The following is a 15,201-nucleotide window of genomic DNA, read 5'->3' on the forward strand; positions in this document are numbered from 1 at the left end:
AAGGAATGGGAGGGAGGTTCTTCTCTCTCTTTCCTCCTTTCTCCGAGGGAAAGCTTTCAGAACTTTAGACCAGAGAATGGAAAAACCAGAAGAGAGTATTTGAGAAAGCTTCTTGTCCAGCCCTCACGCCACAGATGAAGCAGCAGCAATACTATATGAAACACTCACCGCTTCACAGCACATCTAGTGACTCCACAAAAAGAAACTAAGGTCATAGGCCTCTTCAGACTCAGAGAGGTGAACCAAGGTCACACAACTCTGAGGGGGAAGGTCAGGACCCTGACGCATGTCTTAATCTTGCTCCTAACTAGGACTGTTGTCTAGATGGAAACTGAGGCCCAGGAGGAGAAAGGATTTTCCTGAGCTCATCACTCATGCAGAAGCTGCCCCAGCCCCGCAACCCGCACACATTCTGCCTTGGAAGGCAACACCAAGGTCAGAGGGCTGACCTCAGTGGAAATCCTAGGGTCATCAACAAATTACACTCCACTTGCCTCTGTCCCAAAGCACTTCTCCAGCTTGCCCCCTCGCCCGCCTCCCTTGCCCCCAAAACAGCTCATAAACACTCCATGGCCTTCCTGGTGCCAACCTCACGGAGAAACAAGCTCCCCCAAAGCACTAGTTCATTCTTTTTAACAGCTGAGGCATATTCCAGCAAGGACAGACTCCATAATTTCTTAACCCAGTTGTCTGTCATTGGTCACTTAGAATGATTCGGGTCTTGAATAAAGCTAGGAACTGTAAATAAAGCTAGGAACACAGACAAACACATGCTTTTCGAATTAGAGCCTACATATTCTTTGGTAAATACCTTGCAGTGATGTTGCTGTATCACAGAATATTTCCTTTTTATTTTTTAAAATGTCTTTCTCTATAGTGTTCTCCATAGAGGGAGCACCACAACACAAATACCTCCTTTTGGAATGAACTGGATTGATCATAGAGTGATTACAAGAGGTGAAATAAGGGGGCCTCCCTGGTGGCACAAGGTTAAAAACATGGCTATCAAGCTATTGGTAGCCAGTGCAGCTGGAGTTCAATCACGGGCCAGGGAGCTACCCACATGGTGCAGCAGACCTCTCCTGTCTTGCCCGCTGCTCCCTTCAGCAGTGTATTTCAGTAGATCTGCCTGTTCTGCTCCCCACTCTGCCTCTGGTGAATCCTCTCTCAAACACACACCCCTGCCCAGCATATCTGGACTAAACCCAGTTGTTATATGTAAAAATAAAATTTTTTAAAAGATTAATTTATTCATTCATTCATTCATTCATTCATTCACTTATACAAGCACTGGGTACAGTCAGAAACACGGGAGGGTGAGAGAATTCATCAGAGCCAGAGAGGAGAAGACAACAGGCAGACTGACAAAGTACTCTGCTGAGGGGAGCAGTGGGTGGCAGGAGAGGTCTGCGTGCCATGTGGGACCCTTGCCCAGCGGCCGGCGTTCGAACCGGTGCTGCAGAGGCTGTGGGCAGCTTCGCAACCCAGCGCTCAACTGCTGCGCCTATGGGGAGGCCTGTAAAACAAATTTTAAAAAATCTTTACAAAAACAAAAAGTAGTGACATAAGTCGTTAAGTGAGTCCACTCATTGGTTGGATGTAAATTACCAAACCACACAAATTGGCAAACCCCAGTGAAAATAATTCTCAGACTCTGTGAAAATACACTGGTTGCCAGAGGGACAGGAGCCGAGAGGAGGGGACAGGAAGGGACTAGGACCTGCCACAAGAGTTGGTGGCAGGTGAGTGAAGCGTGTGCACGTATACAGAGGTGGGAAAGTGTACCCCAAAGTCACAGAGATGCAAACAACTAACAAATTAATAAAATTTGAGCAAGAAGAAAATAAACTTCCCCAACTCTACCCCCTGCTTGACAAGGAGCAAGGAGAAGAGAAGGGGACCCGGCTCGTGGGCTCCCCAGGTGCAGGCTGCTGAAGGGGAGTAGGGGGTTGTTACCGCCATACCTGTCAGACCTGTGCTAATCCTCCTTTCCTCCTCCTCCCAGCCTAAAACCAACAAACAACTTTCCTCTCTCTACTCTGCCCTCTGCCCTCTGTTTCCCCCACTCTGGACTCACAGCCTCGCCGCCTGATGCCAGTCCCAGAACACCAACCTCACGACCCTTGGCACTTGGCCAAGTTAGAGGTGGCATGGGGCAGGGTGGTCCAGCGCTTAGAGCCTGCCCAGACCTGGCCAGGGCCAATCCCAGCGCCCACACGGGGTCCATGTCAGACCCTGCTGGGACCAACCTCAGAGGTTAATTATAACCCTTGAGCCAGTTGGCATATTTTTCAGTACCAGATTGCTGGTGTTTATATTTCCCAAGTGCTTCTCAGGCCTTCTGCCAACTGACACCACAAGTTCTCCTTTCCTGTTATGTGGAATGTTCCACTCAATGTTGCCCTGGATTCTGCTCCTTTCCCAACCAGGGATGGGTAGTTCTGGGTTGCCTCTGAAGGGCTGAAAGGAATCTGGCATCAAAAGGCGACACTATTGACTCAAAAGCAGATCAAATCCCAGCATCAGGCCTTCAGCGCTTGATCCCACCACACAGGGCTCCACGGACATTTCTCCTCCCAGGAACCAGAGAGCCTACACACAGCAGGACTTTCTCACTCAAAGGCCCTCAAAGTCATTCCCTGGAATATCTCCTTCTAAGGCCTTTAAGCCTACAGCCCTCCCAGCGAAAGCCCCCAAACATGTAGCTCCCCATCCTGTCTCATTCCACCACCCTTAAATCCACTCAATGAAACCTCTGAGACTCCAAATCAAAGGTCAGAGTTTCCTGTGTACAAATAGTCCAAAATCTTCCCTTTTGCAATGTAACCACTGCCCCCGAGTCCACAGCCCCCGGTGGTCCTTCCTCAGGATCACAAATTCGGTCTTCAGCCCACTCCCGATCAATCTGCCCTAGGGGCCCCTCTTCCTCCCTTGTTGGCTGTGTCCCAAAGTAGGCAGGGAGCCTGCTGTGCGTGTAGCTGGGAGGTGAAATGAGACAATTACATAATCAGGGCTGAAGTCCTCCCTTTCTCCCAGATAATATAAAGGCAGGCGCCCCGGCCATCACCACCTGACCATCTCACTCAGCGCCACCATGCTGGCCTCAGGGCTGCTGTCGGTGGCTTTGCTGGCCTGCCTGACCATAATGGTCGTGATGTCCGTCTGGAAGCAGAGGAAGCTCTCGGGGAAGCTGCCTCCGGGGCCCACCCCACTGCCCTTTATCGGGAACTACCTGCAGTTGAACACCGAGCAGATGTACAACTCTCTCATGAAGGTGTCATGTGGCGGGGAGATGGGGGCTGGGAGGACTGTCAGGAAGCTGGGACTTTATGGCAGAGCATTGGCAAGACCCAAACAGAGCCTCGGAAAGGGGAGTTTGGGGGGCTCAGGGTAGAGTCCTAGCTTGGAGAGACCAGCTTTTGGGATGTTCAATTCCTTGTCTGTCCAAAGGTAGGGGAGAGGGGTACAGAGGGGGATGCCTCACAGAAACCCCATTGCGTTCATCTCCCTCAGTTCAGAGAGCGTTATGGCCCAGTGTTCACCGTGCACCTGGGAACCCGGAGGATCGTGGTGCTGTGCGGCCATGACGCCGTGAAGGAGGCCCTGGTGGACCAGGCTGAGGAATTCAGCGGACGGGGAGAGCAGGCCACCTTTGACTGGCTCTTCAAAGGCTATGGTGAGGGACCCGCGTGGGCGAGTGTGGTCAGACCCACTAATGGCCTCAGTTTCTCCAGTCCTCTTTGCACTCTCTCCTACTCAGGGCTGGCCCGGCCCTACTCTGGTCTCCTCTGTTCCCCTGCTCAGGGCCGCCTCGCCTGTGTCCTCCTACCTTGCCCAGGGTTTCTGCATACAGACTCTGGTCCCCCTGACCTCCAGGAGCTCACCAGCTTCTGCTTTGGAATCCTGGTCCTCTATCTCTATGTGACTTGTTGGCTTTTTCTCCTCCCCAGCTTCTGTGCTTCTCCATGTTTCTCCCTGCCTTGTCTTAGAAACAGGCATCATTTCTGCCTGGAAATCCCCAGAGCTCCACTCGCCACCTCTGATCTTTCCCTCTCTTCACACCTCTCTGTGCATCTGACCTGGCACTCCTGGGTCTGTTCTCCCAACTTCTCTCCCTCCCTAGCTCCCTCTCTAGACACACCAAACTGCTCCTCCTCTCCCCTCCCTCCTTCCTGCTGGACTCATCTTTCTCTCTCCTCTCGCCTTCCCTACCTTTCTTCTCCTTCCCCCTAACTCTTCCAACCCCCTCATCTTCACCTCCTCTTCCCTCACCCTTCGTCCCCATGCACGGGCCTTTCTCTCAGAACCCCTCTGACCCACGCCCTCCCTCTCTGCTCACCTCCCTCCACATCCCTGAGCCGGCCTCCTGGGCGCCCTCCGCGGTCCACGCTGCCCTTCCTGCCCTCAATGCTGCTGCCCCGCTGCCCACAGGCGTGGCATTCAGCAATGGCGAACGTGCCAAGCAGCTGAGGCGCTTCTCCATCGCCACACTGCGGGACTTTGGCCTGGGCAAGCGCGGCATCGAGGAACGCATCCAGGAGGAGGCTGGCTACCTCATCGAGGGTCTCCGGGACACAAAAGGTGAGCAGGGGGCCCAGGACTTGGAGGAGGAAAATGCCCTGAGCAAGCATGCACTGGGGACCGGGGGAGACACCCGGTGCTGGGGAGGCTGGTTAGTCCCTTGGGTGCTCTCCTGCAGTTCCCCGACCCGCATCAGACCCACATCCCTGTCTCTCCCGGACCCACTGCAGGTGCCTTCATCGATCCCACCTTCTTCCTGAGCCGAAGTGTCTCCAATGTCATCAGCTCCATTGTCTTCGGGGACCGCTTCGACTATGAGGACAAAGAGTTCCTGTCATTGCTGCGTATGATATCGGGAAGCTTCCAGTTCACAGCAACCTCCACCGGGCAGGTAACCCATGCCAGCCTGAGGCTCTACCATGCCCAGGCCACAACCTGCCAGCACTCCTGCAAGGGGAGCCAAGTGTCCCAGATCCCCACCCTGCTCCAGTCAGGGTTCCTATAAAGCAGCCCCCAGCGCAGATGCCAATACCTGGTCTCCCAGGACACCTGGATGGCTCAACAGGTGCCTTCACTGCCTCTCCCACAAGCAAAATCAGAATCTGAAAGCACCGCCCCTGTCTACAAGCAACCTAGAGTTCCTGTCCCACTCACCTTAATATCTAACAGGTGCTCTCTGTTACATTTCTCACCTGAATTCCTTAACATCTCAGCAGGTGACCACTTCCTGAATATGTGAACCCCTGGTGCTACAACATCCATCCCACCAAAATTATTTAATAGCTACACAGAAACATCTCACACCAGTCCCTGGACTAAGTGAACAAATGTCCCTCCCCGCCCCCTTAAATACCTGGACATCTGGACAGTACCCCAGCCAAGACCCCCAAGCACACACACACCTAGATAGATTGTTCTCCAAACACCCAAATAAGAGTCCCAAGCCCATTTAAACCCTACAGAGATGCCCTTAGGAACCCCATTTGTATATGACAGATTTTGCCCCCATTTGAACAAATGACCACCAGCTTCACTTTAATAACTGAACCACTTTACAGAGCCCCCAATCAAGATCCCCTAAATACTTAGTTGTCTTTGGCTGAGCACCCCTGAATGCCTAAACCTAAGTAACCCTCTCCAAACCAGGTCCACACAATATCTAGTGTCACCCTCCAACCTCCCCTGGCTATCCAAACTCTTACCTGTGGGCTCCATTAAGCCTCACCTGACTATCTGGAACCTGTATGTATATCCCAAACCATCCCACCTAACTTCCTGGACAGGGGCGCTCACACATGACTTGGGAAAAATGAGATATCTAGTCCCGACCGGGCTCACAAAAACTCTAAACACCGGGACAGGTGCCTTCACAACAGCGCCTTCCTTGCCCAAGGGCAGGACCCACTCCCCACAGGTCCTGCCCAGTGACAGCACCCACCCCCTCCTCTCTCCCACCCCCAGCTCTATGAGATGTTCTCCTCCGTGATGAAGCACCTGCCAGGGCCCCAGCAACAGGCCTTTAAGGAGCTGCAGGGGCTGGAGGACTTCATAGCCAAGAAGGTGGAGCGCAACCTGCGCATGCTGGACCCCAACTCCCCCCGGGACTTCATCGACTCCTTCCTCATCCGCATGAAGGAGGTACACCCCAGGGCCAGAGCCTGCTGGGAGGGCCAAGCCAGGCAGAGGACAGTCAGGCTGGGGGTGAGGACAGACAGATGCCCCAAGAAAGTCAGCCCCTATCATAAACAACGACATCAAAAAAGGAGAAACTGACAAGAAAGGGACAAATACTCAGCATTGCAAAGAGTGTGGGAAAAGCACTTTGGTCAGAGCCAGCAGCGTGGGCACTAGCCTGAGACTAGCAGAAATAAGGTCCCTCTCCCACCTGTGCCTGGATCAGGAGAGGGGTGCCCAAGAAAATTCCATGAGAGCATGGGGGTGGGTTCAGCCTGAAGCCGTGTCTCGCTGCAGGAAGAGAAGAACCCCAATACCGAGTTCTTTATGAAGAACCTGGTGCTGACCACCCTGAACCTCTTCTTCGCGGGTACCGAAACTGTCAGCACCACCCTCCGCTACGGCTTCCTACTGCTCATGAAGCACCCAGATGTGGAGGGTAAGGCTGGGGGGGCAGGCAAGGAAGTTGGGGCCACAGACCCAAGTTTGCTGAGTCCACTGCAATGACCCCCCCTGCCTCTCTCATGACCTCTCTCATGACCTGCCTCTCCCACCTGTCCTGCTAGCCAGAGATGGGTAAAGTCCAGCTGACTTTGTTGCCCAGGCAATAGCCCGGGCTCACTGGCTCTTCAATATTGACAATATCTAAAGGGACTGACAAACAGCTCCTGTTCAGGGCCCACCCAGTGCACACTCCGCGCTCATGGAGACCACCCCCCACCCCAGCACCTCCCAGATTCTGGCATGGCCAACCAAAAAGGAACCCGAGCACACCATGTACATGGCCAACCTTTGCTTTCCACATCACGCGCAGATCGTGCATGCCATGACCAGGGTGTACATATCTGGATTATCCTGTCTACCCTGAGGACTCCTAGTTACCTAAACACACTCTGTCCCCTCCCCCAGCCAAGATTCATGAGGAGATTGACAGGGTGATTGGCAAGAACCGTCAGCCCAAGTATGAGGACCGAGCCAAGATGCCCTACACGGAGGCAGTGATCCATGAGATCCAAAGATTCGCAGACATGATCCCCATGGGCCTGGCTCGCAGAGTCACCAAGGACACCAAGTTCCGGGACTTCATCCTCCCCAAGGTGCTGCCCCGCCCAGCCCAGAGGGACCTCCCACCTGCCCCTGTGACCAGACCCCCTTCCCCTCAGAAATTTCCCAGGTCCTGTCCTACCCCTTCAAACTAAGACTTCCCCAACCATCATGTTCCTTCAGCCTTGCTGCTCACAGCCCCTTGAATATGTATCGCCCCAGTTCCCCCCAAACATTCTGTCTTGGGGAAATGAACCTTCATATACCCCCAGTGTCTCAGCTTCTGACACACCAACTACATATCCTGGGAGACACAGGACCCAAACTTCCCGTCTCAGGGACATGAATGTTATGGCCCTCAAAACTCCTCCCTCGCAGCCCCCCAACTCCCATGCCTCCCATTTCTCTTCATCATTCACATTCCCCACAGCCCTCCCGTGTTTTCATCACACACCTTCCCCACTCCACCTTATCAGAGCTCTTCCTCCTCCTTCCCCTCCCCACCAGGGCACAGAAGTGTTCCCTATGCTGGGTTCCGTGCTGAGAGACCCCAAGTTCTTCTGCAAACCCCGGGAGTTCTACCCCCAACACTTCCTGGATGAGCGGGGGCAGTTTAAGAAGAGTGATGCTTTCGTGCCCTTCTCCATCGGTAAGACCCCTCAGCAGCTGCCCTGGCTCCTCTCACCACAGGGCCTCATCCTCCCGGACCCCTTCTCTGAGGGGTACCCTGCTATGTTCCTCCACCTATCTACCTTGAAGCCATCCTGCTGCAGCCCCTTAACCACCAAGTACTGAGCCACAGGAAAGGTGGGGGCAGTAGTACCCACTTCACAGATGGGACAATTAAGGCTCAGGGAGTCACAGATTTGTCCAAGGTCACTGAAAGTCTTCAGATCCTTAAGATGGAGAGGACAGCACAGCAACCATATTTTAATGTGTGTTGAGGGGGAGGAGGAAATGAGGGATTTAAAGTTCCACTACTACATCCTCATGACTCACCCCCACCTCCTGTGCATGGGAAGGGAGGCTCAGAATGCATTCTCTGAAAGCCTCTCAAGCCCATACTCCAGTCCCTCCTGCCTGAGAGGATGCAGCTAGATATGGGAGTGGGCCAGCTGCAGCGCCACAGGTCTCATCTCGGGCCCTCCTGCCTCTCCTCCTCAGGAAAGCGATACTGTTTCGGAGAAAGCCTGGCTAGAATGGAGCTCTTCCTCTACCTCACCAACATCTTGCAGAACTTCCGCTTCCAGTTCCCGCGGCCACCCCAGGACATCGACGTATCCCCCCAACACGTGGGCTTTGCCACCATCCCAAGAACCTACACCATGAGCTTCCAGCCTCGCTAATGGAGGGCTCTGCCCTGGCAGCACTGGTGGGAGGGGCCGCGGGTGGGCGGCATTTTGTGGGCGGGCCTGGGCGCGGCTAGTGGGAGGGCGGGGCTAAGTCAAGGTGGGCTGGGGGAGTAAGGGGCAGGTGCCTGGCAGGCCTAGGAGAAACAGCACGTTCACCTTGCTGGAAAGTCTTCTTCCGAGATGGGATGGGAGAAAGGGAAACTTTACAGTATACGGTGAAGAAGAAAATGAATAACACACATTACTTATTGAACACATACTCTGTGTTAGCCCTACGCCAAAGCGTTACGCTCACTCCATTAATGCTCACAGACCTGGGCAGCTGTGTTCATGCCACTTTGCGGGGACAGAGCTGAGGCTTAGGAAGTGTAAGTCTCTATCTGAAGTTCCCCCAGATCACAAGTGACTGCTGAGCAAAGATGCGAACACAGGTTAGCCTAAGGAGGTCTTACATAATAAATCCTCAAAATGTAGCCATTTCTCCAGTTAAAAAGAAAATTTCGGGGCCTCCCTGGTGGTACAATGGGTTAAGTATCAGCAGTAAGAAGCTATCTGCACCAGGGAGGTGACCCACATGGCACAGCAGACCGTCTTGCCTGCTGCTCCCCTCAGCAGTGTATTTCAGCAGATCAGCCTGTTCTGTCCCACTCTGTATCTGGTGAATTCTCTCTCTCTCTCACACACACACACACACACATACACAAACACACACACACACACACCCCATATCGCTACCAATATCCCAGCTGTTGTATGCAAAAATACATAAAGTGAATCTTTAAAAAAAAGAATGAAAATAGAAGCAACAGTCTGGGAGAAATGTTTTGAAAGCACATACCTTACGTATGTGTCCAAACAATTAAAAAAAAAATCTCTAGACTCCACAATGCAAGCCAAAGGTCAGGCAGGCTTTGCAGCAATGCCACATTAAGGTCTATTGAAAAAGGCTTTGTCTTCCAAAGGATTAAAAGCTCTGCTGGGGAAAAAAGTGCATAAGAAAACATGAAGCAAATCCCAACTGAGTCTGGACAATTTCCAGAACTATCCATCCTATTCAGAATGTCAAGGTCAAGGAAGACAAAAGCTGAGAATCTCTTCTAGATGAAAGACAACTAAAGGCAAGACAGTTAAACAGAGGCACCATCCTGGCTAGAATCTCACTCGGCCCCTTGGGAGCAATTACTACTATAAGGGGCATTATTAAGCCAAATGATTAGTACCTAATACCGACTGCGGATTTGACAATAGCATTTAATCTATGGGACTCAGCTTCTTAGCACTGCTCATGGGTTCTGCAAGGTTTGACATGCATGTGCTTACGTACAGATGGAGAGACAGAGAGAACTCAGGGGAAAGACCACCTGTGTGAGGGACGGGTCAGCTGGTGTTGCTCACCAAACAACCATCTTTCTTCTGCTCTGTTCTATGTGTCTATTTTTCACTTCCTGTGTCCCACTTTTGGGACTCCTCTTGACCACCCAATGTGGCCTGTCTAAACCTTGAAAAAAATCAACGGCTTCTCACAAATGTCCCTGAAACCTCAAGCCTCACTGCCAGGCATTTAGAACCACATTATCAACGTTACTGAAACGATGGATCAAAGGGTATTCAATGGACTCTCATTCAAGACACACAAATACTAAACAGGGAGCCAATAAAAGAGGTGTGGGTTCACACAGGGTCACATGAAGCAAGACACTGCCACAACAGTAAATTCCTCACCATGATTGGGTAGGCTGAACCCATGGGCCCCTGGCATTGTCAAGACAATTCTGGCCGCTCTCAGCCCCCACATTGCTAATACAAATTTTGACGCTTGTGTGGTCACTGAGCCAACATAGTGCTCATTTACAAATTTTATGTACTCTCAGTAATGCCCTAGTCTCACCTTGAATGGCATCTTGTGCAAACAAAAGGCTCTAGAATCTGTTCTAATGGCCATATAGAAGGTACTCCATCAGTGCCCCTCCCCAACAGAGACTCTCATTACAGAGGATTTTGCACCCTCCTCCCAGGCCCCCTAGAGACTCTGGTCTACCAGGATGGCCAGAAATTGCCCTGGGTTCTGACTCAATCAACTACCCTCTCAGCCCTACACTATACACCATTGGAGCAGTGATAGCTGGCTCTTGTGGGTTCTGGACTTGTGACCCTTGTGTTCAAATGTCCATTATGCCTTGCATCACTGAAGTAATACCCAGCACGCTTAGCGTCGCCATGAGGCTTCCTGTAGCCAGGCAAACCTGGGCCTTTTGGTACAGTCTACCTGCTGGAAAAGGGAACGCCCTGCCTTCTGTCCCTCTGCCAGATGCTACGGTGCTGAAGGACGCACTCTCCTCCTGGACACCTCTTGTGCTACCTGTTGTGCCCTTTGGCATGCAAAACTATAAATCAAAGTCACACATGTCTACATATACTGAAGTTGGAATGGAAGACCTCATCAGGGCACTCAAATCCACTTAAGAATTCCAGACATCACAGAGAAAGACCAGAGAACTCATTTCACTTCTCACAACATACAGGCCTGGTCTCTTGAAAAGGCCTTCAGTGCCATATTCACCTTCGGCTGTCAGTAAGAAAACCACAGTGGTTTCCTGCAATAAGCTCAAATTCAATTAAATAAAAGGCAGCACATTTCAGTCATCAGTCAAACATCAGTAGTGAAATACAACAACAAATTTGACTCTATTTTTATATGTTTGCTGATATGAAGTATCCCCTGTCCCTTCCCCCATGCCCCTTATCTGGGCAAGCTGACAAGAGAGCCCAGGTATTCTCTCCTCTGGTGTGGGGGTTGGTGGTGGGGGCAGATGCAAATCAAGCAACCCTCAGCCCCTACCACCATAAAAACCCAGACCAGTCTCCCTCCATGTTCTCGCAATCCACTTCACACATATTAATATCATCTGCTCTGCTCTCTCCAGAGCCCTCAACTATGTCAGTGATAAACCCTCGTAGTGTGTGAGATGTGTGTGTGCCTTCTTCCATGTTTACTTCTAACCAGAGTTTTGAATCCACCTGGTTCTGCAGGTGACCATAACATTATTGGTTGTCATTGACTTTCACTGACTTTCATTATGAATTTCATTGTCTCTATTTCTGTTTCATTCATTTTTTTTTAAAGAGGCATGTATTTTATTCATTTATTTATTTGTTTTGTTTTGTTTTGTTTATACAAGCACTGGGTACAGTCAGAAGCGCGGGAGGGTGAGAGAATTGACCAGAGCCAGAGCGGGGAGCAGAGCAGGCAGAAGGACCGAAGTACACTGCTGAGGGGAGCAGCGGGCGGCAGGAGAGGTCTGCGTGCCATGTGGGACCCTCTTCCGGTGGCTGGGGAGCAGCCAGGGATCGAACTGGCGCCGCAGAGGCCGCGGGCAACTTTGCAACCCAGCGCTCAACCACTGCGCCACCGGGAGGCCCATGTTTCATTCATTTTTACTCCAATTTTTATGATTACTTTACTCTAAATTGCTTTCGTTTCCTCTTCTTTTTCAATGTCTTAAGGTGTTAGCTCAAGCTATTGATTTGACATCTTTCTTTGTTATTAACAAAGACATTTATAAATCTCCCTCTTAGCTACAGGCATTGGCCAAAAGTTAGATTTTCCAGCTTCACTTTAGACTGACTACATCAGAATTCTGCAGAGGGACCCAGATCCACTTTTTTTAATTTTTTTTAACTGGGATCGAATTGGCATCCCATGACATCAGGTAACATCCAATCAGCTAACGGCCTTATACACAATGATTTGGCATTTGTGTAAATGGCAAAATCATCACCACTATTAGTCTAGTGAACACCCATCACCTTCATACAAAACAACTTAACTTCTTTTTTTTTTTTTAAAGATGTATTTATTTATTTATTCATACAAACATGGTACAGTCAGAAGCGCAGGAGGGTGAGAGAATCCACCAGAGCCAGATCGGGGAGCAGAGCAGGTAGAAGGACCGAGTACACTGCTGAGGGGAGCAGCGGGCGGCAGGAGAGGTCCGCGCGCCATGTGGGACCCTCCTCCAGTGGCCGGGGAGCAGCCGGGGATCGAACCGGTGCTGCGGAGGCTGCAGGCAGCTTCGCAACCCAGCGCTCAACCGCTGCGCCACCGGGGAGGCCCCACAACTTAACTTCTGAATTACCAATTCTAGTTCTCTTCCTCTGCTCTTGGGGACTGCCACAGAATCACAAAAGACACAATTCTAGATTAGGAATAATGATCTTGTCTATAACCCAAGGGCTGCCCTAAGTGTGTTCCCTCAGGCCAGAGCCTTGGGGGCCCTGAAGGACCAGCAGGGAGGTGATTCGAGCTGAGGTCCTTTGTGGTGGACTTTGGGTTGGTTCTTAGGTCCCTTTGGCAGCAAGCTTGCAGCCAGAGGCTACAGTGTGGGGGCGTCTGTTTTCAAGATCCACAGATAAGCTCTTGTGTTTTCCATCCTGAGCTGACAGCTGACTCAGGCCCAATGTTTAAGTTCACTGTGGGGGGAGTCACACAACCCCTTCACTGTGTCACCATTACCACAAAATCCCACCAGCATCAAATTTCACCTCTCCTAATGAGTCACACCTTGATATTTAGGGGAAAATATGTATGAACAGAATAAGAAGGTAAGGACTATAGACTTAAAAATTCTGTGTGTGTGTGTGTGTGTGTGTGTGTGTGAGAGAGAGAGAGAGAGAGAGAGAGAGAAAGAGAGAGAGTGTATAGAAGAACTGGGGTACAGGCCAGAGGTGGGGGTGGCAGGTGTGAGAGGATTCACCAGAGACAGAGAGGGGAGCAGAACAGGCAGATGGACTGAAACACACTGCTGTGGGGAGCACTGGGTGAGACAGAAGAGCTCTGCTGCACCATGTGGGTCAGCTACCTCGCCAGGGATCCAACTCAGGCTCTCTTGGTGGACCTTCATGGTGGTAGTCCTGAGGCTTAACCCTTAGGCCAGCAGGAAGACCTTCTAAGCTTAAAATCTTAAAATCATGGACATTTAGAATTTTGTGAGAAGAGATTCTTCTGCACACTCACATTTAAGAACCACATTCCCAGTGGGGACAAATTTCTAGCCCAAAAAAGTTTGGTTATTTTTCTACCCATCAATCACAAGGAGGAATAGGGTGGACCCACTGTGGTCCCACCAATCCAAGAATATTTTTAATGATTTATTTTACTTATTTATGCATACAAGAGCTGGGGTATAGGACAGAGATGTGGGGGAACAATAAAAGAACTTTTTAAAGAAAGGGTCTGACATTAACTGAATGCCTAGTTTACGGGAGGAGAGAAGAGGGACACAGGTAGTGTGGGTGAATCATTACAATGCCAAAACTAACAGGGAAGGGGCTGGCACAAGGGGTTAAGCACAGACAGCACTGTGAAGCTGTCCGCAGCCTCTGAAGCATGAGTTCCATCCCTGGCCAGCCAGAGAGCTACGTACATGGTGCAGCAGACCTCTCCTGTCTCGGCTGCTGCTCCCCGCAGCACTGTATTTCAGTAGATCCGCCTGTTTTGCTCCCCGCTCTGTCTCTGGTGAATTCTCTCACTCCCTGCACCACTGGCCTGTACCCCATTTCTTGAACGTATAAATACATAAATCTTTAAAAAAAAAAAAAAAAACTAACAGGAGGGCCTCCCTAGGTGGCGCAGTGGTTGAGCACTGGGCTGCGAAGCTGCCCTCAACCTCTGCAGGGCCGGTTCCATCCCCGGAAACCAGCAAGGGTCCGACATGGCATGTAGACCTCTCCTGCTCCGCCTGCTTTTCCTCTCAGCAGTGTATTTCGTCAGTCTGCCTGTTCTGTTAACCACTCTAGCTCTGGTGAATTCTCTCACCTTCCCACGCTTCTGACTGTACTTAGTGCTTACATAAATAAATAAATAAATCTTAAAAAAAAAAAAAAAACTAACAGGAAATTGGACACACATCATCCCAGGTGCAAACACTACCTGCTCTGGCTCCCCAAATAACAAAATAATAAAAAACAAACAACAACTTTGCTGAGTGTATCTGTTGCTGGGCTTGGGGTTCTAGTACCATCTTTACCAAAACTGCTGGTATGATCTCAGGACCCTCTGGGAACAATATTTCCACGACTTTGCTATCAACCAAAATTGGCAGCAGGGCCTCTCTGGTGACATAAGAGGTTAATTCTCAGCACTCTAAAGCTATGGGCAGCCAAGGCAGCAGGGGTCTGATACCCAGCCCGGAAGCTGACCCACATGGCACAGCAGACCTCTCCTTCCTTGCCTGCTGCTCCCCTCAGCAGTGTATTTCAGTCCATCTGCCTGTTCTACTCCCCACTCTGTTTCTGGTGAATCCTCTCACCTTTCCCCCACACATCTGGTCTACATCCCAGCTCTTGTATGCATAAATACATAAATCTTTTTTAAAAAGGGCATCAGATCACAATCTGGAAACTCTCAGTGGCTACAGGGAAAGTAATAACTAGTAGGCTTTGAGTGCCCCTATTTGCAAAGACTGTTCTGAGTGATTTACACCCTTCTATTTACTTAATTCTTTCTTTTTTAAGATTTATTTATTTATTTATACAAGCACTGAGTACAGTCAGAAGTGCAGGAGGATGAGAGGATTCACCAGAGCCAGAGCGGGGAACAGAACAGGCAGAC

General features: G+C 50.7%; 2 protein-coding genes across 3 annotated transcripts in view; both read left to right on the forward strand.

The window, feature by feature from the left end:
• LOC119248645 (cytochrome P450 2G1-like) overlaps nucleotides 1-15,201 on the forward strand; it is a 343,966-nt gene that overhangs the window by 98,994 nt on the left and 229,771 nt on the right. The window lies entirely within an intron of this gene.
• LOC119250433 (cytochrome P450 2A13-like) lies at nucleotides 3,095-8,612 on the forward strand. 2 transcript variants are annotated; one of them, XM_037518160.2, is made up of 9 exons: nucleotides 3,095-3,274; nucleotides 3,514-3,676; nucleotides 4,432-4,581; nucleotides 4,752-4,912; nucleotides 5,983-6,159; nucleotides 6,493-6,634; nucleotides 7,105-7,292; nucleotides 7,747-7,888; nucleotides 8,404-8,612. In XM_037518160.2, the coding sequence occupies exons 1-9, from the start codon at nucleotides 3,095-3,097 to the stop codon at nucleotides 8,583-8,585; spliced, it is 1,485 nt and encodes a 494-aa protein (XP_037374057.1). In that variant the 3' UTR covers nucleotides 8,586-8,612. The 2 variants fall into 2 exon arrangements, with proteins under 2 accessions (XP_037374057.1, XP_054553171.1); XM_054697196.1 differs by lacking the exon at nucleotides 3,514-3,676 and having other exon boundaries at nucleotides 3,095-3,284.

Source organism: Talpa occidentalis, unplaced genomic scaffold (assembly GCF_014898055.3).
Source record: "Talpa occidentalis isolate TD23 unplaced genomic scaffold, MPIMG_talOcc4v2.1 talOcc4.17, whole genome shotgun sequence".
NCBI classification, from domain to species: Eukaryota; Metazoa; Chordata; class Mammalia; order Eulipotyphla; family Talpidae; genus Talpa; species Talpa occidentalis.

Excerpts from the sequence above, each read along its gene's own strand:
- LOC119250433 (XM_037518160.2), top strand. The coding sequence starts at position 3,095 with ATGCTGGCCTCAGGGCTGCTGTCGGTGGCTTTGCTGGCCTGCCTGACC. Across the intron at positions 3,677-4,431 it reads CTGGCTCTTCAAAGGCTATG|GCGTGGCATTCAGCAATGGC; the intron begins GTGAGGGACCCG and ends CGCTGCCCACAG. Across the intron at positions 4,582-4,751 it reads GGGTCTCCGGGACACAAAAG|GTGCCTTCATCGATCCCACC; the intron begins GTGAGCAGGGGG and ends GACCCACTGCAG.